Source organism: Panthera onca, chromosome D2 (genome assembly GCF_046562875.1).
Source record: "Panthera onca isolate mPanOnc1 chromosome D2, mPanOnc1 haplotype 2, whole genome shotgun sequence".
Classification (NCBI taxonomy): domain Eukaryota; kingdom Metazoa; phylum Chordata; class Mammalia; order Carnivora; family Felidae; genus Panthera; species Panthera onca.
Window position 1 is genome coordinate 54894809 of NC_138349.1, and position 26436 is coordinate 54921244.

Sequence of the window (26436 nt, forward strand, 5' to 3'; positions counted from 1 at the left end):
GTGTGTGTGTGTGATAAGTTTGATCAGTGGGTTCAGGTGTGGTTAGCCTGATCCATCGTTATAGAGCTCCCCTCTTTATATTTTCTTTATATTTCAGCCTTTTGCCATTAAGTTTTAGCAGCCATTGCTAATCATTGTCTTCATCCATTATTTCATCAGGGGTTGCAAAATGGTGATACCCTGATTTCATCATTACTTCTGCGTTTATTAGTTGGAATTCTTCTGTAAAGAACTTCCTTTGTCAGCTATGGTTGGATACGTAGCTGAATTCATGATGATTTCCTTAGGTTTGGCTCCCAGAAATTGAGTTGCTTGGACAAAGGGTTTCTACTCTTGAAGACTTTTTATAAATATTGCTGTTAGGATGTTATACCACTTTATGCCTCCACCATTGTTAGATGAGTAAAATACTGTTTGCAGCTTATAGAAATAATGAAATAAAACCCAAGAGATGGGCAACTCATTAAATGTCTTTGTCAATCAGAAGTGTCATTCCTTGGCTTTTTCTTGTGAGTACTAATAAACCGGTATTGGGACAACTGTAGTGTGACTTTGGAACTACTTGTATTTCTAGTTGGTGTGCATAGAACGCAATTTTGAAATTAGAAGGATGGTTAGATAATATTGTTAGTAAAAAAAAAAAAACCTCCCGACAATTTTATTTTTGGTAATATTTGTGTATAATAACTGTGTTTAAAATATAATGGCCCTCTTAGTTTAAACATTTGTAAAAATCTAACGTTTTTCCTTTGCAGTGACATTTCTGGGGGCAAACCCTTAGAGGTAGAGATGGCAGGGATAGAATACATGAACGATGATCCCGGCATGGTGGATGTTCTTTATGCCAAAGTCCATATGAAAGACGGCTCCAACAGGTATGTTTCTGGAATGCTTCTTTGTTTCCATCAAGAGGTGCCTAAAAGCACTGCTAGAAGTTCAACAAGTTTTGGTTCCTTTTCTTTGAGATCTTACTATCATAAAGAGTGTGTCAATTCTTTTTTTTTCTTTTAAATAGTAAGCAATTATCTTAAAAGAGGAATTTGTTGTAGGAAAAGTATCAGATTTTAGTCTGATAATTATTGAGTTACTTGGATGGTGGATATTGATTGTAGCAATCTAGTTTTTATGATGTATGCTTTCTTCATGTTTTTTAGTCTATAGGAGGCAGAAAGGATGGCATTTTAGGATGGTAGTTCGTTGCAAAAGTGACATAACACAGATCTAGTGAATACCATGACAAAATGGGATGATAACTATACAAACTCTGTAAGATTATTAGGATTAAGCTAATCTACATGAAATGCTTAGAACAGTGCTTAGCACATACAAACATCCTCAAAACACATACCAACAGACGTTTACTGTTTTTTTATTTTTGTTGTTACTACACAGATCGCTTCTAGGGATTCTCAGTCTATGACCCAGGCTATTTCTGAGGCTAGTTTAGGCATCCAGAGCCATTTCTTCAACGTTTTTTTTTTTTGTTTTTTTTTTTTTTTTGTTTTTATTTATTTTTGGGACAGAGAGAGACAGAGCATGAACGGGGGAGGGGCAGAGAGAGAGGGAGACACAGAATCGGAAACAGGCTCCAGGCTCCGAGCCATCAGCCCAGAGCCTGACGCGGGGCTCGAACTCACGGACCGTGAGATCGTGACCTGGCGCGGGGCTCGAACTCATGGACCATGAGATCGTGACCTGGCTGAAGTCGGACACTTAACCGACTGCGCCACCCAGGCGCCCCCAGAGCCATTTCTAATGTTAGTGCTGTTTATTAGTCTATTCAAGGTCTTCTGGGAGCAGAGGAGCTAAACTTGAATTGGAAGTTTGTTTTTGTGGTCTTTTTATTAAGGCGGGATAGAACAGAGCTCACCCTGAATCAGAAACCCTCCAGAGAAAATGAAAGTCTTTAGGCAAGCCCCCGAATTGATTTGCTTTTCTAGAGGATCCCTTGTAAGATTTCTCATATTTCAATTCAAATTGGTAATCTCAGTTATCTTCTAGCTCGTTTCAATTGGAAGTGAATTTGGGGCGGGGCTGGGCGGGGGGAAGGAAAAGACAGTATAGAATCAGATGTTGTGTGTGTTTTGGACCAGATTTGTCTTGGATACCTGGCATGTGCCTAAATAGCATACTAATGACCTTGTCTTAAAAAGTAGGGACGCATTGTTCTTTCAGGACATCCCAAAACATTTCTTATGAGCTTGGAATTTGATATCTGGTATGGATCATTTCCTTTGCATTGTGAGTTATAACAGTCCAATGTCTTCACCAGTTATAGGGCTCCCGTGTATGGAGTAGATTACTTTTCAGTTTTGTGAACAAAAACAGTGAACGATAAGATAGCAGTTCTCAAGCTTTTTGTCTTCATAATCACTTAATTTCTTAAAAATTATTGAGGACACGAGAGAGCTTTCTTTATATGGATTATAGTTATCAATATTTACCTTATTAGAAATTAAAATTAGAAATTTAATATTTGATGGTTCATTAAAAATAGTAATATTTTTTGTTTACATAAATAATGCATTTTTCATGAAAAATCTATTTCCCAAACCAAAAATATTTAGTGAGAAGATAGGCATTGCTTCACATTTTTGTAAATTCCCATAATGGAAGACAGCTGGGTTCTCATATCTGCTTCTCTGTTCAGTCTTTTGCAATATGTTGTTTTGATTGAAGTATACAAGAAAACCTGGACTCACACAGAAACGTATTTGGAAAAATGAAGAGTACTTTCAGTGTTTTCAGCTAATTCTGGATATTTGATACTACACTAAAACTTGACAAGTTACAGTTCGGTAAAGGTCAGAAATCCTATCAGCGAACATTTCATACTCTTGCCCTAAAATCCATTGATCTCTTTTATATTTTGACCGGACCTTTAATCTATGCACAGTTTTGTATTGGTCATTTAGAAGATACTGGTTCACTGAGTTATGCACATCTTCCAAATGTTGACATATTTCATTATGCGATGTTAAAAACGTATTGATCACACTATTAATTTCACCACAGACTTTAAGTATTAAGAAGCTGCTGTCAAGCTCATGGTAGCAGAGACACATTTTCTAAAATTCTTATTTTCACTTGAAAGCTTAAATTTTATTATTGGCCCAAAATACTGTTTTCCTTGAAGTTCTTTTTTGAGAAAATGTCTGTCAAATAGCCAAGTCTGAATAACCGTAATTTGTCTGTCAGTCGTTCTTTCAAATAAAAATGGTGTTCGTGGACAAAGAGGCTAGTTCAGCTCCAGCTCTGACAACCTCACAAGTGCTTTTCCTCCAGACAGCCATCTGCTTCCACATACAGCCCAGCTGCTTTATCCATACTGCTGATTGCATCACACAGATACATTAAAAAGACATGTACTCAAGGCCTGAGATTTAATAAAATCGATTATTTTTACAGTTTCATCAAGGATAAATGAAACTAGTTTTTTTTAAAAACCATGTATATATAGTGAAGAATATACTGCTGCTCATACAATTTGCTGCCGCCGCCTTAGTTTATACTAAGGTGCCAGCAGTTTTTCTGTTGTTGTTTTGTTTTAAAGACAATTTTTTTTAATGTTTTTTTATTTTTGAGAGGGAGAGAGACAGACAGACAGACAGACAGACAGACAATGCGAGTGGGGCAGGGCAGAGAGGGAGACACAGAATCCCAAGCAGGCTCCAGGCTCTGAGCTGTGAGCACAGAGCCCAGTGCGGGTTTTCAAACTCACAAACCGCGAGCTCATGACCTGAGCCAAAGTCAGATGCTTAACTGACTGAGCCACCCAGGCGCCCCAAGGTGCCAGCAGTTTTACCCAGCATTGCTTTTGCACCGTCTGTGCAAATGTCATTACAATGAAAAAGGCGGACAGTGTCATACAATTACTATAAATATAGTTGTGACCTCATGGGCTCCCCTAAAAGAGTCTCAGGGATCTCCAAAGGTCCACAGACCTTACTGCAACAACCTTTCATCTAGGTAAGGTTTTAATTCTAATATTGAAGATTGCATAGTTTCCGGGGAAATTATAACTTTTTTTTTTTTTTTTTTTAGCAATTACTCTTACTTGGCACTGTGCTTACATCGTATTATCTTCATTTTCTCTTCACAGCATCTGTATAAGATGGATAGTATTCGTATGCCTGTTTTATAGATAGGGAGGTTCAGAGAGTTTAAGTAGTTTGGCTAAGGAACATATAGTCTGCAAAACCATGCTCTGAATCCCTATGCCAGAATAAAGAAGGTTTTCAGTGTGTGTATGCTAGGTTGAGTAGAATAGACTATGTTCCAATTCTTATTTCCACTTTTTTTTTTGAAAGTGATAAAATTCACATAACATAAAAATTACCGTTTTAACCATTTTAAAGGGTATAATTCGTTAGCATTGAGGACATTAACAACATTGTGCAACCACCACCACCAATGTTTCAGAACATCTTTATCACCCCAAAAGGAAATCCTGTACCCATTAAGCAGTCACTCTTCCATACCCCCTGTTCTCTCCCCAGCTCCTGGTAACCAGTGATCTACTGTCACTGTGGATTTGCCTATTCTGGGTATTTCCTATAAATGGAACCACACAATATGTGGCCTTTTGTGCCTGACTTCTTTCACTCAGCATAATGCTTTCCAAGGCTCATCCCTGTTGTAACAATGTCAGTACTTCACTCCCTTTTATGGCTGAATAACATTCCATTATATGGAGATACCACATTTCAAGTTGATCCATTCATCAGTTAATGGACATTTGGGTTGTTTCCACCTTTTGGCTATTGTAAATGGAGCTGTCTTCAATTCTTTTGGACTGACTCACTTCTAAAATGTATTACATTTTTTATTTCCTTGATTAACCTTATAGTTTTATAGGGCATCATAGCCACTTAGCCTGACCTCTGTTAATTTGCTTTCTTAGTATCTGTTACGGGATTTAATTTTTGTTCATACTGGTTTAAACCTTACTGTTGTAAAACTGAAGTCTTTGATAGCTTATAGACATACAGTTAACATGAAGCTATATGGAAAATTTACATGGGATTACAGCAATACAATAGTGAATTTTTCCTAATCTATGGCTTCAAGTCTGCATATGTCATAGACATCACAGTTTTTTATTTATTCTATTCTTGGTGGCCCCCAGAGGGAAAAAGAGAGGTTACTGGGAAGAGATAATAAAATCATTACTTTGAGTTTTTCCATTGGGTATCTTTACCTTTTGCTTTAATAGTTAGACTCTTGGTTCTATAGAAGGCCTTCAAGTGTAAAGAATAATGTTTTTGAGATTGGAAGAAAATAAGAGCTATAAAAGCTAGGTGGCTTTTGAAGACAGAGTTCAGACACGATTGGTACCCACATTAATGGAATGGTGAGTGCTCCAAAGGTGAATACACCCATTATTTTCCCAAAGATCCAGCCCTTAGAAATTGTGCACACTTAACTATCGTCAAGGCTTTGTAAATTGAAAGATCTTATGAAGTATCCACCGAATCCACTAGTGTGATCAACCAAGAAGATTTTTGAATAATTCCCATCTCTCTTCCTGCCCATTTTTTTCTCTTTTGCCCATTCCTCTTCCACAGGGAGAGACATGTTTATGTTATTTCAAAAAGATTTGTAAAATTCCCTCCTTAAATGTGTGGTAATTACTAAGAGACTTAAACACCTCTTATTTAATTCAATTTTAAAGCAATTCAGATGCCTCCTTTGTGCAGGGTATTTTGGAAGGCTGTGCAAATTGATACGAATTGAGTAAGACATGGTCTGTTTTAAAGGAACATTAAATCTTTTTGTTTATATGAAGAGATCCTGCTCAAGACAAGAGGCATGGGAGAGAGACCATGTTGTAATAAAAACACATTCAAGTTTCTTTGTATGATTTCATGTAGTTTAAATCAGAGATTTCTTCCCTCAAAATGATTGAGTGTGAAGTGTCTGACCTTTAAAAGGATAGAACTGCTTAGGTCAGATTTTTCGTCTGGAAACTTGCAGCTGGGACAGCGAGAGGTTTACTTACTGATGCTTCCTTGGGTTTGGTAAAGCGTGACTGGGTAAGGAAGCTGTGGCAATCTTTTACTCATTACTTAGTAGTCAGCTGTTGCTAAGACTTAAGTATTGAACACAGTGGCTGTTCTGTTCTGTCTGGTACTGTCACGCAAGCTTCCATCCTTGCCCCTCTAAGAAGAATGGCTTCCTCACATTTTCCTGACAATACAAAGTCAACTCAGTTTCCTTCCTTTTTCCCCTCACAGTCTGCTATTCTCATCACCCCTAACCCACTCAGTTTCACTCTCTTTCTGAAGAATGGCATGCATTATCTCTGATGAGGCTAACCTCTTATTCTCCTGACCTCATTCCTTCTTATTTCCTCAAAGACCTGGCTCCATCAGTTATTCCACCCTGCAGTGCATTTCCAGGCTTCTTTTCCCTCAGGCATTTTCCATATGCCCAGTGTGTGTGGTGCAGTAGACTCCAGGGCTTCCGTCTTAAGGAGGAGGCAGATGTCAGTAATTAGAGTACAGTCGGGTGAGGGCTCTGGTTGAGATTCTAGAGGTGCATAGATGGGCAGCAAAACTCTGCTCATGGGTGAGCAAGTTTTGTAAAGGAAGACTTTACAGAGAAGGTTACTTTGCTGAATAAGGAGTTCACAGGCCAAGAGAGTAGCATTTTTGGAAAAGGGAATAATAGCAAGGACAGATCTAGAAGCACTGTTTTGTACCATGTAAAAAGTATGTTGGATTTTTATTTGGTCATTTGTTTATTCAACAAAAATTTATTGAGTGCCTGTTGTTTGCCAGGCACTGTGCTAGGCTGTGAATATAGACTGGTGAATAAAGCCAGGTGCAGTCATTATCCCTACGTAGTTTACAGACTAATGTTGGAAACAGATGCTAACAAATAACACATAAATGAATAGTTGACCCTGGAACAACATGGATTTGAGTGGCACGAATCCACTTACATGCAGGCTTTTTTCAGTACATACAGTACAGAACTGTAAATCAGTTTTCCTTATGATTTTCTTAATATTTTTTTCTCTAGCTTTATTGTAAGAATACAGTACAGGGGCGCCTGGGTGGCGCAGTCGGTTAAGCGTCCGACCTCAGCCAGGTCACGATCTCGCGGTCTGTGAGTTCCAGCCCCGCGTCAGGCTCTGGGCTGATGGCTCGGAGCCTGGAGCCTGTTTCCGATTCTGTGTCTCCCTCTCTCTCTGCCCCTCCCCTGTTCATGCTCTGTCTCTCTCTGTCCCAAAAATAAATAAAAAAAAAAAAGTTGAAAAAAAAAAATTAAAAAAAAAAAAAAAAGAATACAGTACATAACACATATAACATACAAAATATGTGTTAGTCGGCTGTTTATGTTACCAGTAAGGCTTCCCATCAACTGTGGATGGTCAGTAGTTAAATTTTGGAGGACTCAAAAGTTATCCATGGATTTTCAACTGTATGGGGGTCAGAGCCTCTAACCCCTGCATTGTTCGAGTGTCAACTATAATTGCAAAGTGTGATAAAGGTGAGGCAGGGGGGGAAATGGTGCTCCGTTAAAGAGGAAACTATCATAGCAATGTGGACTGGAGGAGGACAGGGTCAGGGAAAGTCTCTAAGGATCCGATACTGAATTGAGATCTAAGGGACTGAGAGTTTGCAGGCAAAGGAGAGGTGGGAAGGCTCTTCTCACCTTTTGTCCTAGGCAAAAGAAAATATAGAGCAAAAGCCCTGAGGCAAGAAAAAGTCTAGCAAATTCCAGGTATGGATGAGGTTTAATGAGGGAGAGGATGGGGTAACAGGAGATGGCCATGTGAAGAAATTAGAGGGGCTTGGTTAATAGATAAGAGAAAGAAGATTAAACACAAGCAGAATAACTAAAAACAGACCATATCAAGGTAAATCATGATAGAACTGCAGAGCACTAAAGACAGAGATCTCGAAAGAAGTCAGCCACGAAGGGATGGCAGGTATAAGGACCTCTCAGTAACAACAGTGGAAGTGAAAAGACAGCAGAGTATTTTCTAGAGGAAATAATGGTCAACCTGGAATTGTGTACTCAGGAAAAAAAATCTTTAAGAACAAAGGTGAAATGAAGACTGTTAGAGATGAACAAAATCTCAGAGACTTTATCACTGTGAGATCTGCAGTAAAGGAACAAGTAACGGATGTATTTCAGGAAAGGGAAAAGGAATCTAGAACGTCTGAGATACAGGAAGGTTAGTATGAGATGCAGAAAAGAATGGTAGATACATCAAATGGCAAACAGTGTCTGTATAAAATAACTATTTTATAAAATTTGAGAGAGTTGTGGGTTTATTGTTGTTGTTGTTTTTAAAGTAACTCCACGTCCAGCATGGAGCCCAATGCGGGGCTTGAACTCACAACCCTGAGATTAAGACCTGAGCTGAGATCGAGTCGGATGCTCAACTGAGTAAGCCACCTAGGTGCCCCATATATTTGGGAGAGTTTTTAAAAAAAAAAAAACTGGGGCAATCTCACACTTCATGGGTTTGAGCCCTGCATCAGTCTTTGCGCTGATGGCATGGAGCCTGTTTGGGATTGTCTCTCTCCCCGTCTCTTTCCTCCTCCCCTGCTCACGCTGTCTCTGTCTCTCTCAAAATAAATAAATAAACTTTAAAAAAAAAGAACTAACATTGTTCAGTTAACATAACTGGCAGCTAAGAGCACTGTAAGTCAAGACTAAGGAGAATTTTGAAGTTGAAGTATTCTAATTTTTTGTATTATTATTTGGGGAGAGTGGTGTTAAGATATTTCTTTAACTTTGTTAAGCTAAATGCACATAGTAAAAATTTTAAAGTAAATCTAAGAGTATATAAATAATAAACAAGTAGAGAGAAAAAGGAAAAAGGAACAAATGGAAATTAAATCCAAAAAGGAACAAGCGTAGAAAAAAGTGGGATGAATATTTAATGTAAGATGGCAGGACGAAGTCCAGACATATATATACATTAATGATACACATTAATGAATAAACTTACAGCTTAAGATATTATAAGAAAGATATAAACAAAATTCAGTTATATGCCCTTTACCAGAGATACATCCATCCATGAGGTTGCAGTAGTAGAAAGGAAAAAGATAACACTAGGCAGCTACCAAAATGAAATTATGAAGTTGGCATAACAGAATTAATATTAGTAACAGAGAGTACTGTTACATAATGATAAACAATTTACCAAGATGTTACCATTTTAAACTTGTACCCACTCGAGCATCCCCGAAGTAGATTCAGCCAAATTTGTATAATTAATTTTTTAATTTAATTTTTTAATTGAGAAATCCATCATCATGGGAGGAGATTGTGACATATCTTCCAATAATTGATAGGCCAAGCAGATACAAAGTCATAAAGATACAGAAGCTTTTTTTTAACTTATTTTTTTTGAGAGAGAGAATGTGCCTGTGCGAGTGGGGGAGGGGCAGAGAGAGAGAGAGAAAGAGAGAGAGAGAGAGAGACTCCCACAGGGCTCAATGAGAGGCTCACTCATGAACTGTGAGATCACGACCTGAGCTGAAATCAAGAGTTGGTCACTTAACCAACTGACAGCTTAACCCAGGCCCCCGACACAGAAGATTTTAACAATTAACAAGTTTTAAAAAAACAACGATGGCACAAAAATGGACACCCAGATCGATGGAACAGAGTAGAAGACCCAGAAATGGACTCACAAACGTATGGTGAACTAATCTTGGACAAAGCAAGAAAGAACATCCAATGGAATAAAGACAGTCTCTTTAGCAAATGGTACTGAGAAAACTGGGCAGCAACATACAGAAAAATGAACTTGGACCATTTTCTTGCACCAGACACAAAAATAAACTCAAAATGGATGAAAGACCTAGACAAAAGACAGGAAGCCATCAAAATCCTCGAGGAGAAAGCAGGCAAAAACCTCTTTGACCTTGGCCGCAGCAGTTTCTTATTCAACACATCTCCGGAGGCAAGAGAAACAAAAGCAAAAATGAACTATTAGGACCTCGTCACAATAAAAACTTCTGCACAGAGAAGGAAACAATCAGCAAAACTAAAAGACAACTGACAGAATGGGAGAAGATATTTGCAAATGACCTATGAAATAAAGGGTTAGAATCCAAAATCTGTAAAGAACTTATCAAACTCAACACCCAAAAAAACAAGTAATCCATTGAAGAAATGCGCAAAAGACATGAATAGACACTTGTCCAAAGAAGAAGGCTAACAGACGCATGAAGAAATGCTCAACATCACTCATCATCAGGGAAATACAAATCAAAACCACAATGAGATACCACCTCACACCAGTCAGAATGGCTAACATTAACAACTCAGGCAACAACAGATGTTGGCAAGGATGCAAAGAAAAAGGATCTCTTTTGCACTGCTGGTGTGAATGCAGACTGGTGCAGCCACTCTGGAAAACAGTATGGAGATTCCTCAAAAAATTAAAAATAGAACTACCCTACAACCCAGAAATTGCACTACTAGGTATTTATCCAAGGGATACAGGTGTGCTGTTTCGAAGGGGCACATGCACCCCAATGTTTATAGCAGCGCTATCAACAATAGCCAAAGTATGGAAAGAGCCCAAATGTCTATCGATGGATGAATGGATAAAGATGTGGTATATATATAGAATGGAGTATTACTCGGCAATCAAAAAGAATGAAATCTTGCCATTTGCAACTACATGGATGGAACTCGAGGGTATTATGGTAAGTGAAATTAAGAGAAAGACAAAAATCATATGATTTCACTCATGAGGACTTGAAGAGACAAAACAGATAAACATAAGGGAAGGGAAGCAAAAATAATATAAAAACAAGGAGGGGGACAAAACATAAGAGACTCTTAAATACAGAGAACAAACTGAGGGTTGCTGGAGGGGTTGTGGGTAGGGGGATGGGCTAAATGGGTAAGGGGCATTAGGGAGGACACTTGTTGGAATGAGTACTGGGTGTTATACATAGGGGATGAATCACTGGAATCTCCTCCTGAAATTATTATAGCACTATATGCTAACTAACTTGGATGTAAATTAAAAAGTAAGCAAATATAAAAACAATGAGCAAGTTTAATGCAATAAGTCATTTCTGGAATTATACACCCAGCAATTAGATAATTCATATTCTTTTCAGGTATACGCAACAGCTGAAAAAAATTGATCACACAGTAGACTGTAAAGTAAGGCTTAATACATTTCAGTGAGTTGGTATCTTACAAATCACATTTTCTGACCAGAAATACAGCAAGGTTATTATCTACAATGACCAAGTTACTAGAAATAAGAAGAGAGTTTAACAAAGTGATTAGCTATAAAATTAGTATAGTTCTGTATAGCAGCAACAAACAGAAAATGTCATTTATGAAAGATACCCAGCCCTGTGACTTGCTTTGACTAATGGAATGGGACAGGAATGATTTGTAAATCTGTCATTGCTAGGCCTTAAGAGATTTTGCAGCTCTTTTGTTTTCAAAGTTAACCTCTTAGGACTTGGTTGCTATTTAGGGACGTCCAAACTCTCTGGCTGGAAAAAAGACCTCAAGGAAAAGAATTTAGGTGTCCCCAGTTGACAGCCGGCACCAAGGCTCCAGTCATGTGAGTGGGGCCCTCTTGGATCCTCCAGATCCGGGTGTAGCTGCCTAAAGAGGAAACAGACCAAAAGAGTAAATAGAATAATTATAAATTATAATAGATTCTACAAAAGAAACAAACAGGAGGATAAGAAGAATAACATAGGGGGACCTACTTTTAGATGCAGTGGCCAGGGAAGGCATCTGTAAGGAATTGACATTTGAGTTCAGACTTAAAGGATATAAAGGAATTGTGGTAAGAGTGTATGAGGCAGAGAGAAGAGCAAGTGCAAAGACCTTGAGAAAGAGCCTAGTGTGTTTCAGCACTTAAAGAAGACCAGGAAGATAAACAAGGGAAATGAGGCCAGAGAGGCAGAGACCAGATTACACAAGGTTTAGACAGTTGGTAAAGAATTTGTATTTTTTTTCCCTAGGTGGACCGAAAAGTTTTAAGCAATATAATGACATGATATTTTTAAAAAGGTCATGTGTGGGAGAATGGATTAGGGGGGAAAGAATGCAAGTGGGGAAATCAGGTCATACTGTAATCTAGGCTAGAGATGAAAGTAGGTAGCCAGGTTAGAGCAGTAACAATGAGGAAATGAAAAATAAATAAGAAGACACCATCCATTTATGGTAGCAACAAAACTCCTAGGTACTTAGGACATAACTATAATAAAGTATGTATAAGACCTTTTTGCAGAAAATTATAAATTATACTCAATAATTATAAGTTACAGTATAATTGTAACTTATCAATTACATTATATATACATGAGAGATTGCTCATGTTCATTGATAGACTTAATTTCATAAAGATGTCAGTTCTCCCCAAATGTTCTATATAAACTTAATGAAATTACAGACTACATATGTAATTGAAATGAAGATCCAGGAGCAGGAGGGGGAAGTAGTTAAAAGTCATTACAGGAGTGCAGGTGAGAAACAAGGCCTGAACTAGAATAGAGCTATGAGAATTGGTACGTGGATGCAAGAAGAGTAAAATCTGCTGGATTTGGCAGTTTTCTGAAGGTGGTGTGTAGGAGTCCGATGAATAGGATCCATTATGACTAAGCTGGTTTATCTCAGGAACACAAAGATGAAGTAAGACCAGAAAATCTAATAACATCCAACTCAATAGATCAAATTTAAAAATGTCTAAATACATGCCTAAAAGCCTGCTGATGAAATTCAGCCTGTTTTTTTTTTTCATTAAAAACTTTCAGAAAACAGAAAGATATTGCCTAATGTGATAAATAACAATTTTAAAGCAGAAACCAACAATCCTATTGAATGGTAATTTACTGGGTTTGTTATTGCCATTATATTCAGAAATAAAGCAGATGTAACCACCATCACTCTTAAACACATTGTTCGGAAAGTTCATGCTAAATCCTAAGCTATAAAACAGAAGACAGATGAAGACAAAAATTGCCATTGAGGATAACCTTATAGTCTACTAAAAAAAAAGCTCTAAAATTGATAAGGAAACAGTAAAAGTGCTAATCAGTGTCATAAGTGGTTGGACAAAAGATAAATATCCCAAAATAAGTAGTTCAGTACTAACAAATTGTTAGTTCTAGACACTGTTTAGACACTGTTTTAGGCACCATAAGAGATACAAAAATGGGTAAAATGACCCTTATTTTAAGGACCTGAAATCTACCTAAGCACTAAACTATTAAAAGAAAACACAAATTTTAAAAAATAGAAGAAAACTAAGTAGATGTTTGATAAATGACATGAGAAGTCCACTGCTGCTGAAGGTATAAATTAGGAAAAGCTTTTCAGAAAGCAAGCTGGCACTTTATACCAAGAGTTTTATTTTATACTCCTTGGACTTGCTAATTCTCCCTATGGGAATTTTTCTGGTGGAATTAATCACATATGTGGACAGTTCACTGTATGTGGAAGATAGATCTATTACAGTATTGCCTGTAATAGTATATACTGGAAGCAATGTAAATATCACAAACAGAAGAGTGGGAAATAAACTATAGAACACTGTAGAATAGAGAATACTAGGGATCGACTAAAAATTGTGTCTTGGAAAAATGGCAGATATTCACTATATAGAGTATTATGTGATGAAAACAGTTTACAAAACAATTTATAAATACACGTTTACTTTTCTCCCCCTCGGAAGTGGAAGAGAGAGCAAGAGAGAAATAAATCCCTTAATCTCAATACATAAAAATCTTATCAGTGGTTCCTTCCAGATGGCAAGTGATTTTTTTTCCCTTTAGCTTATCTGATTTTCCTTTTCAGTAATGTGGCTATAACAGGCAAGTGTTCTACCTGTCCACCTTTACTTGGTCAGGTTAGGGTCAGCAGTAATTAGTGTGTATTTGTAAGTGGTAGAATTATAATTTGACCTGGCTCTGACTGTGAAGCTCGTGTTCATGCTGGGGCAGAAAAGGGGATTAAGAACAATTGGAGACAGGGGCGCCTGGGTGGCTCGGTTAGGTTAAGCACCCAACTTCAGCTCAGGTCATGATCTCGCGGTTCATGAGTTTGAGCCCCACGTCGGGCTCCGTGCTTACAGCTCAGAGCCTGGACCCTCCTTCAGATTCTGTGTCTCCCTCTCTCTCTCTGCCCCTCCCCCACTCTTGTTCTGTCTCTCAAAAATAAATGAAAAATTAAAAAAAGAAGACAGAGGTCTTGGACACAGACTGCTCTTTTGAGAAGTTTGGTGAAAAGAAGATGAGACAACTGTATGTATGTGTGCAGTTAAGAGTTAAAATCCACAGCTGTGCAGCCTGGCATATCTTTTGGCTTGCCATCTTCCTTTCACAGCCAAGCTTCTTTTCTTTACATTGTTTTCTCTTATGAATGTAAAGGCTTACAGATGGGTAAAGTGAAAATTAACTGGCTCCCTTACCCCCTGCCCTGACCCTCCCACCCGGTAGACGGTACACAGGACAAATAATGCTTAGAGGCATCATGTACTATGCATATTGTTTTACACAGACAGGACCACATTACACATGTGGGTTGACAGTTCATTCTTCTCATAACACGTAACCTAGAAATTACTTTTATGTCAGTGCCTGTAGATCCCATAAAATAAAACTGCATTTGTCCTGAGGCATAACCTATATGCCATAGGAGTTATTTGCTTAGAAATTTCCCATCAGAAATTCAAATCAAAACTATAATGAGATATCACTTCACACCTGTCAAAATGGCTAAACTCAACAACACAAAAACAACAAGTGTTGGTGAGGATATGGAGAAAGGGGAACCCTCCTGCAGTGTTGGTGGGAATGCAAACTGGTGCAACCACTCTGGAAAATAGTGTGGAGGTTCCTCAAAAAGTTAAAAATAGAACTACCCTACAACCCAGAAATTGCATTGATAGGTATTTTCCCAAATAATACAAAAATACTAATTCAAAGGGATACATGTACCCTGATGTTTCAGCATCGTCAACAATAGCCAAATTATGGAAACAGCCCAGGTATCCACTGATTGCTGAATGGATAAAGATGTATGTGTGTACACGTACATACATACATACACACAATGGAATAATATTCAGCTGCCAAAAAGAATGAAATCTTGCCATTTGCAGTGACATGGATGGAGCTAGAGAGTAAGTATTATGGTAAGTGAAATAAGTCAGAGGAAGACAAATACCATATGATTCCACTCAGGTGGAATTTAAGAAACAAGACAAATGAACAAAGGGGAAAAATAGAGGCAAACCAAGAAACAGACTCTTACCTATGGAGAACAAAGTGATGGTTACCAGAGGGGAGTTGTGTGGTGGGGATGGGTAAAATAGGTGATGGGAAGTAAAATACATTTGCAGTGATGAGCACTGGGTGACGTATGGAAGCATTGAATCACTATATTTTACACTGGGAACTAATATTACGCTGTATGCTAACTAACTGGTATTTAAATAAGAACCTTAAAAAAGAGAGAGAGAAAGAAAACATCTACCATCATTTCATCTCTTTTTTTTTTTTTAACGTTTATTCATTTTTGAGAGAGGTAGGAAGACACAGAATCTGAAGCAGGCTCCAGGCTCCGAGCTGTCAGCACAGAGCCTGATATGGGTCTCTTACCCACAAACTGCGAGATCATGACCTGAGCCGAAGTCCGACGCTCAACTGAGCGAGCCACCCAGGTGTCCCACATACCTTTTGAATTAATTAATATTCTTCAGTCTAGCATTCAAGATCTTCCAGTAGGAAACCAACTTAATATTTCAACTTGATCTTCCACTGCTTTGCACTTACTTACCCCCAGCCCTAGCCAACTTCACTGCTTATTGATGATTCTTCGGGTCTTTGTTAGTGTTGTGTCTTATGACTAAAACTTTTCTCGTGTTACTCCTCATCTTTTTCCTTTTTGCTATCTTTTTTTTTTTCCTTTTCTTAAATAGACTATAAGATTCTTCATGGCAGGGAGTACTCTTATTCAGCACTGTATATCCAGTGACTTTTAAAATTCAGGTTCATAGATGTTTAGTGAATGTTACTCACCTAAGTCGTTCACTCATTCAGCAGATACACAAGATGAATTGAGTACAGTTAGCTTCTTGTCCTGAGCCCATCCTCCTAACAGCCTGTTCTGTTCCCAAAGCAGCTATACTCTCTTCCACGTTTAAATTACCTGAAGCACCTTGTCTTGCTTGTGTCATTATCAGAGTCTTCTTTATAGTTACCTCAGTAGATTATAAGCTCCTTAATACAAAGGGCTGTTTGCTTAGTCTTCTTTTTAAGGTTCATTTATTTATTTATTTTGAAAAAGTGAGAGAAAGAGAGGGGCAGAGAGAATCCCAAGCAGGCTCTGCACCATCAGCGCAGAGCCCCACACAGGGCCCAGACTCATTAACCATGAGATCATGACCTGAGCTGACATCTAGAGTTGGATGCTTAACCACCTGAGCCACCCAGGTGCCCCTCGTGTGGTTCTTCATTTTTGTAGAGACCAGCATAATGCCTGTATGCAGTAATCTCTCAGGAAATACTAACTATGGGACTGAATTAAACTGGAAAAAAATCCCAAACAAAAGCCTGGAATTTGTACTTTCTAGGAAGTCGGTGATCTTCCTGCAATACAAATACATATCTGTAAAGATGCCTCTGGAATGCTTGAGCTCTGGAGCGCTTACAGGCCTTTTAAACTAAGAGCTTAGATTTAAGGCATTAATAACTGGCTTCTGTTTTCAAATTCAAAGCACTGTCTAAATGATAAAGCTGCTTAAGAATAATACATCATTTTTCACATAGCAACCCTATATTATTTTTAATTCTGTTATGAGGAAGAAAGGCATAGAGCAGCTTTGTGACTCATTCATAGTCAACCAGGAAAGGATCAATGAAGAAAGAATCAGGAGGCTATACTTTTAGAAATATATGGACATACTGTCCAACGCGGTATGTATGACATCAACCTGAAATTTAGTGACTGTACCCAAGTACCCTTAAATTCTTTTAATAGAACTCCAGAATATTTGTCATCTGTGAATTGTGTGTGTGTGCAACAGCTCTTGACTGAGAACTGATTATGTGTCAATTAGGCATTAATTTAGGTGCCAGGGTGAAACAGGGGATAAGATAAAGAGCCAGCCTTTGTGGAATGCACAGTGAATTGATAACAGCAGAACCGACTTGGATTCTGGTCTCTGTCCTGACTGGGAGCAGCTCAGTCTGTCTGTCTGTGCTTTACTCCTCTTGCATAAAATGAGAGGTTAGACTAGAACTTTTTAAAGGACTTTAGTTCCTTCAAAGTCCTAATAAGTCTTGAATTGGACAGAAATCTTAATTTTCCAGAAAGAGCTGGAAATTGGTTTCTTTCATTTAGTCTGTTTAATTTCCTTCCTCTAATATTTCTTGCTCCCTGTTTCTGTCTAGTTGAACTCCCTATTCACTTCTTTTTCTTTAATAGAGGGGAGAGAAAAGAAGGGCATCATTCTGCTGTGATTTGTAATTGAGGTAGATTTTGAAGTCCTTGGTTATATTCAGACTTAAGTTATGTTGTAGCGTTCAGAAGTATTTCAAAACCTTATTGTTCCGTCATGGTGTTAGTTCATCAGAAACTTTAGACCCGAAATAATGTAGGTCTTTGCTTGGAGATCCACATGCACAATTAATTGAATCAGCTAACTGTAAAATTAGAGTTCTGTGCAGTGTGAATAGATTTTTATTTTTCCTTTAGGAATGTGGGGACAAAGTTGTTTTCATCCTTTCCCCCTTTATAGCGCAGTCCTTAAGGCACGTACTCGGAAGCCACACAGCATGGATTCTGATTTGGGGTCTGCCACCAATTAGTTAATATGATTTTGGTCAAGTTGTTTTTTTTTTTGTTTTTTTTTTTTTAAATTTTTTCAACGTTTTTTATTTATTTTTGGGACAGAGAGAGACAGAGCATGAACGGGGGAGGGGCAGAGAGAGAGGGAGGCACAGAATCGGAAACAGGCTCCAGGCTCTGAGCCATCAGCCCAGAGCCTGACGCGGGGCTCAAACTCACGGACCGCGAGATCGCGACCTGAGCCGAAGTCGGACGCTTAACCGACTGCGCCACCCAGGCGCCCCTTTTTTGGTCAAGTTTTATAACTTGTCTGTGCCTCAGTTTCCTCATTGGTAAAATGGGGATAATAATTCATTGCGAGGATTAAACGTGTTAACAGATCTCAAGTGCTTAGAATAGTGCTTGATACTACCACTCTAGTTGACTTCTGTACCTCTGGTCTCTTCTCCTTCTAAAGTGTTTTCTACTCTGCTAGAGTCAGCTTTCAGAAATGGACATCTGACCACATCGTTCTCTTTTTTAAAATCTCCGTGGCTTCTGATGGTCCAGCCACTACTTATATCAAGCTCATCTCCACTGTTCTTTTTCCCTCATTCTCTGCTATAGCTATATTCAGTAATCAGTTTTCCAAATAAGATGTGATCGTGCATGCCTTGGCATCTTTGCACACGCTGTTTCTTCTGCTTGAAGTGTCCTTCCTTCACTGGTTTTATCTGCAAATCTTCAGCGATACTTCAAGACCTCATTTATTTTATTTTTTACATTCACTTCTCACTTTTTAATCAGTCACATGCATCAGTTAACCAATCACAGCCAGTAGTTACTGAAAGTCAAGTATAATGGTGCACTGGAAGATACAAAACAAATACAACATGCTCTTGAGCATATAATCTAGTAGAGGAACAGGACAGACAGACTTGAAATAGCAAGGGACTGTCACTGAGAATGCTAAGGAAAGCACACGTAAGTGGAGCAGCATTTCAGAGAAGGGCAGAGTCACTGCTCACAGATACGGGGGAGTGGGGGTGTTAGGGTGGTTAGAAAGGCTTCATGGAAGAGTGGGATTTGAGTTGGGCCTGGAAGGATCTGCATAGGTGGAAACTGTAGCCCAGGGAACAGAAGGCACAGAGGTGGCAGTTGTCAAGCCGCTCAGTGGAGGAAGCCTGGTAAGAAAATGTGCATGTTGAGGAGTGCTGAGGTCATGGGGCAGCAGGTCCCTAGGGTCTCCAGAGCCTGGAGCATCCTGAGTGACCGGTGTGTTGTGTAACGTTCTACCCCATGCCGGCCACACTGGATCCTGACGCAAAGGGAAGACTCGGCAGTACTGGCCCCAACTTCATTCAAAATTTTGAGACTCCGTTCATCGTGAGTTTTTTTTTTTTTTGAATTAATTTTGATTTTTAAAAATATTGCATTAAAACATGATTTATTGGGGCACCTGTGTTACTCAGTAGGTTAAGCATCCAACTCTTGATTTCAGTTCAGGTCATGGTCTCACAGTCATGAGATTAAGCCTCATGTTGGGCTTTGCGCTGGGGCGTGGAGGCTGCTTGGGATTCTCTCTCTCCCTCTCTCTCTCTGCCCCTCCCCCACTCACATGTTCACACTCTCTCTCCAAAATAAAATAAAATCTTAAAAAAAAAAAACCACATGGGTGCACCTGGGTGGCTTGGTCAGTTAAGTGTCCAACTCTTGATTTCTGGTCAGGTCATCACCTCGTGGTTCTTGAGTTCGAGTCCCACATTGGGCTCTGCGCTGACAGCATGGAGCCTGCTTGGGATTCTCTCTTTCTCCTTCTCTCTCTGCACCTCCCCCACTCTTGCACACGTGTGCTCACTCTCTCTCTCTCAAAATAAATAAACTTTAAAATAATAAATTAATAAAAAAATAAACTGTATGGTTTATTTAGGTTACTGCATTTTTTGGCACCCTCTTAAATTTTGTGCCCAAAGTAATTTCCTCACTTGCTTCACCCTAGTGCCAGCCCTGTGTTCTAGTTCTGAAGTTTGGTGGATGGGACATGAGTATTTATGATTATAATTTATTATTATTAGTATAAATAATAATGTTAATTATGGTTTACTCATTTACAAATATGTTTTGGTTCATGGATAGTATTTCATTAAAAAAAACACACAAGATAAAGAACTTAGAATTTTAAGAAGATTCATTCGGAACTTTGGAACCTGCAAACCATGAAAGGGAAGATAATTGTGTTCCCGAGTCAGTTTCTGGGGGACGTAGCTTCCTCTTGCTGCAGTGTATGCAGTGCAAGCAAAAAGAGTTGTTTTGCCCACGTCTAAATGAGTGAAAGGTCACTGGAGGGTAGGGGTACTAGAGGCTGCCGTCCACTTGGAGACAGACCTCAAGCAACTGAGTTGCTGTAGCCAGAGTATTCTGCCTGAGGCAAGATGGGCCACAAAATGGGCCACACAGGTGGGTTTGGCCCATATCTCACATAAAGCGAACCTGTCTAGCTCTGCTCGCTGGCCACAGTGCTTACACTGTGGGCCATTACACTTGGGCCATGGCCCAAGAAGCAATGGAAGATTCCCAAACTCTCTAAGGTTCTCAGGGCTACTTGTATCCAGGAAAAGAGGTGATGTTTGACCCAAAAGACTCTTACCGGCACATCTAAAAATGTGAAATACAAAAAATGTGAAGTCTATTGTTCATTAGTACGCTAGTGACGAATGGGAGATTATTTTGGGCCAGGGATGTCAGGATCAGCACTAATCTCAGGGGTGGCTGAGGAAGGGTTGAAGGTGCAGGCTGCTCCCTGCACTTGCCACCAGGTGCACTGCTCTGTCTTTTGATATGGACTCGGCACATGTCCAGTGACAGCTGCCTCAGTCTCAGAGTGGACATTTTGGCACATGATGTAGAAACCACAGGCTGCATTTTCCCATCAGATGAGTGGGTGGTCACAGAAGATGGCTGCTTCCCGAGGCCTGCTCACCACACACTTGCTGGGATGCTGACCCCTCTTGTCGGCACAATCAACAAAGCCGTTCTTCAGAACTGAAGGAGAGAGAAAAGAGTTTTCCAGGCAGACAAAAGCCGAAGAGTTCATCACCACTAGAATAGCCTTACAAGAAGTGTTAAAGGAAGTTCTTCAAGCTGTTGAGCAAAACACCTGCATAGAATGAAAACTTCTGTGCAAGCATTGTTTCTGGTGGAGGTGCTAGAGTGAATGGCCGTTGCCGAGATAGAACACAACCACTGCAGAACCCTTACTGCTTCGAGCTACCTGGAGTCCACATGAGGAATGGTCACGCAGCCCATGGATTTTCCTATAGTTGTCTTCATGGGTACTATGCTTCAGCCTCAGTGAAACACTGAGATGGTGTCCAAGGCTATGGGGATCTTCACAGTGCGTGCTCTTTCCCAGTGAGCAAATGTCTTAAGAGTTGTGCCAGACCTTCTTTGATCCTGGCAGAAACATATTGCCCACGTGGTAGCTTTAGGTTCTGTGACGGGATGAAGCAATAAGGCGCTTCCTTTTAGGCATGTCTCTGTTGAGCCTGGCTTCTTGAGCCCTGTCCCAAGATGCTAAGCTTCAAGGTCATGTTTAAACCTCCTGTGAAAACCTGGCCCTCTCCATGTACGGTTGATCCCTCCCTTAACACTCACCATGATATATTGCCGTTTTTGGTTTCCATCTCCATCTGCTCCATAAGGCTGTGAGCACCACGTGCCTTTTCTCTCCGTCCTCTTACGCACGGTCCTGTACAGTGATTGGCCCAAAGCAGATACTCTGTAAATGTTCAATCAGTAATCAGGGATTTAGGACTTTACTAAGATTTTTATACTTCTGTCTTCAATTGCTCCAGGCTGCAAGAATTAGTCAATCGAGTGCTGGAACGTTTTCAGGCATCTGGACTAATAGTGAAAGAGTGGAATAGTGTGAAACTCCATGCTACAGTCATGAACACTCTATTCAGGAAGGACCCCAATGGTAAGTCCCACATAGAACTGTAGCATAGTTTGTGATCAGTAAGGCCTTTTGATATCCCTGGGGTTCAAACAAAATGGGCTATCAAAGAGCCTCTGGTATATCTTTTTTTGAACCTTTGAGTTGTTTTTTTTTGTTTTTTGGTTTTGTTGTTTTAATATGGAAGCTTCACGAATCTGCGCATCACCCTTGCGCAGGGGCCGTGCTCATCTTCTCTGTGTCGTTCCAGGTTTAGTGTATGTGCTGCCAAAGCGAGCACAAACCTTTGAGTTGTTTTGATGAGCACAGTGGAAGTGGGCAGAGACATATCTAGCATGGGACCATGACATTCTAGATCTTTGATTTCTGTTGCCCATAGCATTGCCAGATTTAGCAAATAGAAATACAGGATGCCCAGGTGAATTTAGGTAAACAGTGAATAATTATTTTAATATAAGTGTGTCCCAGAGGTGCCTGGGTGTCTCAGTTGGTTAAGTGTCCAACTCTCGAGTTTGGCTTGGGTCATGATCTTCGTGGGATTGAGCCCCGCGTTGGGCTCCGTGCTGACTGTGCGGACCCTGCTTGGGATTCTCTCTCTCTCTGTCCCTCTGCCCCTTCAAATAAATGAGGGGACTTTAAAAAAATAAAAATAAATAAAAGTATAAGTGTGTCCCATGCAATGTTTGGTGACTTTTTTTGAAAAGAAGAAAGAAGGAAGAAAGATTAGCTAGTAAAAGTAAAGGTTAGACCAGTGGTTCTCAAATAGGGGCAATTTTGCCCCCCTTGAGGACATTTGGGATTGTCTGGAGACGTTTTTGGTTGTCACATTTAAGGAGTTGAGGGTGCTTTGCTACTGGCATCTAGTGAGTAGAGGCCAGGGATGCTGCTTAACTCCCTACAGTGTACAGGACAACCTACCTCAATAAAGAAGTATCTAGAAATGTCAGTATCACCACAGTTGAGGAACCTTGAATTACAGTAATAATTTTTCCACATGGATTCTGAGCCTTTATATACAAATGCCTTGTTTTTTAACCCTTGATTTGGGACAGTAATCTACATTTAAAAAGGATTCTTCTTTTCTTCCCATTGCCTCTCCCCAGCAAGTGAAAGCTTTTCTAGCACATTCAGCATCTATCTGATCAGGAGCCACAAATTCAAGTATTTGAAATGGGTTTTATTTCCTTTGCTTAGGACCCTGACCTTGGTTTTAGAAAGTCTAGGTTGGAAGAGGAGATCTCCATCAGGACTTGACCCCATAAACTATTTGTAGATTTATACTTTAGGACAGTTTGTGTGTCCCATTTTTTGTCAAAGTACAGTTGATCCTTGAACAACATGGTTTAAACTGTGTGGGTCTCACTTACACACGGAATTCTTTCTATAAATGCAGTATATACTATAAATGTATTTCCTGTTCCTTATGATTTTCTTAATATTTTCTTTTTTCTTTATTATAAGAATATAGTATATAATACATATAATATACAAAATATGTATTAATTGGTTATATTATCAGTAAGGCTTTTAGTCAACAATAGTAATTTAGTTTTAGGGGAGTCAAGAGTTACACATGAATTTTCAACAGCATGGGGGTTGTTGTCCCTTATCCCCATTGTTCAAGGTCATCTGTGCATCTTTTCTTTATCTCAGATATATACCAAAGATCCCAAGTGGAAGTCATTTAATATTAAGCCCATTTGGTTAGAGCCATTGTAGGACTAAGAGATATGTAGCTGGCTAATTTTCAGTTCTAGCGTTTTGTGATGTTAGATCCTATTTTATTTAAGGTTTTTCTAAATAAATCACTATTTTACCTTTGGGAACACTGAGATCAAAAATGGCTCAAATGACTCAGTCAAAGCCTATAGACTCTTATTTGGGTAGTTCATAGAATCCAAAGCTCTATGCTTGCTCTTGTTCTGATGGAATGCGTTTCTTTCATTTGGATAATAGTATTGCAGAAGAATATGTAGAATTTCAGGAAAAAAATTTCTGGAATACTTCATATTTATAAATGTATGTACCTTGTCCAGAGCAAACATTTGAAGGAGTTTTTGATATTTATTTTCTTCTGGATGGTCAGTTTTAAGTTTGGAAACACAGTTAGATCGTCTGATGTGATGTACATCTTAACATCACTATGTAAAGACAGAATTTTAGAGCTCTAGAGTATACAATAGATTCGTTGGTTCAGAAGATACATTGTATCCAGCACCATCCAATAGTACTTCCTATGATGATAGAAATAATGTCCAGTATGGTAGCCACCATCCACATGTAGTTATTGAGCACTTGGAGGTGGCTAGTGAGACCGAGAAAGTCAACTTTTCATTTTAATTACTTTTAATTAATTAAATTAATCACATATGGCTGGTGGCTACTGATTTGGACTGTGCAGGTACAGACGGTATTTTATGAGACATTTAATACCATCAGTAGTCCGTTCTGCAAATGTCCTAGTCCTTAAATCTTTCTTTGGAGCTCTTACCATGCTCCATTATTAACGAACCTTTTGACATGTAAGAGTTGAATTATGCAGGAACCTGTATCTTCTAAATTGTGTGGATCCAGATTTATATTCAGTTAGCACCAGAGCTTCATGTAAGAAAATGTTCTGTGTTCACGGTATAGTTATCCTTTCTTACTTAGAGATAGTTTGAATATAACACTTTCATTGAGATAAATTCACATACTGTATGATTCACTCATTGAAAGCATATAATCCAGTGATTTTTAGTATAGTCAGAGTTACGCAGCCATTACCACGATCAATTTTAGAACACTTTTCATCACTCCAAAATGAAACCCCATTGGCGGTGTGACTCCTTCACCTTGCAGTCCTGCACACCATCAGTCACTTTCTGTCCTATAAATTTGCCTTTTCTCTGGATATTTTGTATAAATAGAATCATGCAATATATGATCCTCTGTGACTGGCTTCTTTTCACTTAGCATAATGCATACAGGATTCATCCATGTGATAACATGTATCATGCCTCATTCCCTTTTTATTGCCAAATAATCATCCACTATATGGATGTACCACATCTTATCCATTTCTCAGTTGACGGACATTTATATTGTTTCTTCTTTTTGACTATTAGGATTAATGCCACTGTGAACATTTTCATACAAGTTTTTGTGTGGGCATATATTTTCGCTTCTTTTGGGTATATACTTAAGAGTGAAATTTCGGGTCATATGGTAAACCAGTGTTTAACTTTTTGAGGAGCTGCCAGACTGTTTTCCGAAGTGTCTGCACCATTTTACATTCCTACCAGCAGTGTGTGAAGGTTCCAGTTTCTCTCCTTCTTTGCTGACACTTGTTACTATCTATCTTTTTGATTATTGCTGTCATTTTTGATGTGAGGTGGTATCTCATTTTAGTTTTGATTTGCATTTCCCTGATGGCTAGTGCTACTTACAGATTTTGAACCTGTCATTGATCTTTGATTAAGTGAATACTTTGTCGTTAGAAGTTACCAGTGTGTAATTCCAGTGGGTTAGCTAACTTATATTATGCACGTGGAGTTAGCGCTCTGGACATATTTTACCAGTTCTGACTTGGTAGTTTCCATAGCTGTATACAATAAAAGAGCATATTCAAAAGTGGCAATACAAATACTTTTGAGTGTCTGTTGGTAGGCAGGAAAGGGTAAATATCTTAGAAAATATTCCGAGGGTTAAATAATTCTTAAGGATGCTTTGAATTTTCTATACCTTGCATTCTTCTGTATGATGAATTTTTACTTGAAAAGGGGATAGGAATCAGGTGTTTCACTTTTTCTTACCTGTCATCCCTTCCCTTTGAAATCCTCTTTCCTGCTATATTTCAAGGATGTCCTTCAGAATAAGCATGCTAAATTAACACAAGGAGTTAGAGCATAGCTTTGATGAGGCTAAGGTCATAGATTTGCTGCATTTCTGTGTAGAATGTCTGTAAAGATACCTTTGAACTGAAGGGGGCTTTCTCATTTGCAAGGGGGGGGGGTTCCTTAAATCAACCCACATCATGTTGGTTGCAACCCAAATCAGCGTTGCCAGCACTTTTGACTACTTAATGTGTGAGTTTTTGTATGTTGTTTTTTTTTTTTTTTTTTTTTTTACATATTTTAAAAGGCATGCAGCTTACACAAAATCTTGGGCTTTTAGACTTCAAGGAACCTTTGGAGATACCTAATCTTAACCTGTAACTGTGTAAATGAACTGAGGTCCATAGAAGAGACATAATTTGCTTAAGAATATGGTTCATTTTATACACACAAGCACACAAACACACACACACCCCACACCTTTTTCTCCATTCATCTATCGATGGACATTTTAACTGCTTCCATATCTTGGCTATTGTAAATAACGTTGCAATAAACATAGGGGTGTATATATCTTTGAATTAGTGTTTTCGTTTTCTTTGGGTAAATACCCAAAAGTGGAATTACTGGATTGTTTGGTACTTCTATTTTTAATTTTTTAAGGAACCTCCATCCTTTTGCTCCAAGTTTACATTCCCACCAACAGTGCATGAGGGTTCCCTTTTCCTCATGTCCTTGCCAACACTTGTTATTTCTTATCTTTTTTTTAGAATGGATAAAGAAAATGTGGGTGTGTGTGTGTGTCTACTTGTATATACATATACAACAGAATATGACTCAGCCATACAAAAGAATGAATTCTTGCCATTTGTGACACCA

General features: G+C 38.9%; 1 protein-coding gene and 1 non-coding gene across 8 annotated transcripts in view; one reads left to right on the forward strand and one right to left on the reverse strand.

Moving 5' to 3' along the window:
• ASCC1 (activating signal cointegrator 1 complex subunit 1) overlaps positions 1–26436 on the forward strand; it is a 112306-nt gene that overhangs the window by 56956 nt on the left and 28914 nt on the right. For all 7 annotated transcript variants that reach the window (XM_078434348.2, XM_078434352.2, XM_078434351.2 and 4 more), the window contains exons 7-8: positions 756–875; positions 21642–21766. In XM_078434348.2, the coding sequence (XP_078290474.2) occupies positions 756–875; positions 21642–21766 (245 nt within the window). The remainder of the gene's footprint in view (positions 1–755; positions 876–21641; positions 21767–26436) is intronic.
• LOC132685722 (U6 spliceosomal RNA) lies at positions 21916–22022 on the reverse strand. The gene has a single exon (XR_009613291.1). It is a non-coding gene; the product is annotated as a U6 spliceosomal RNA (small nuclear RNA).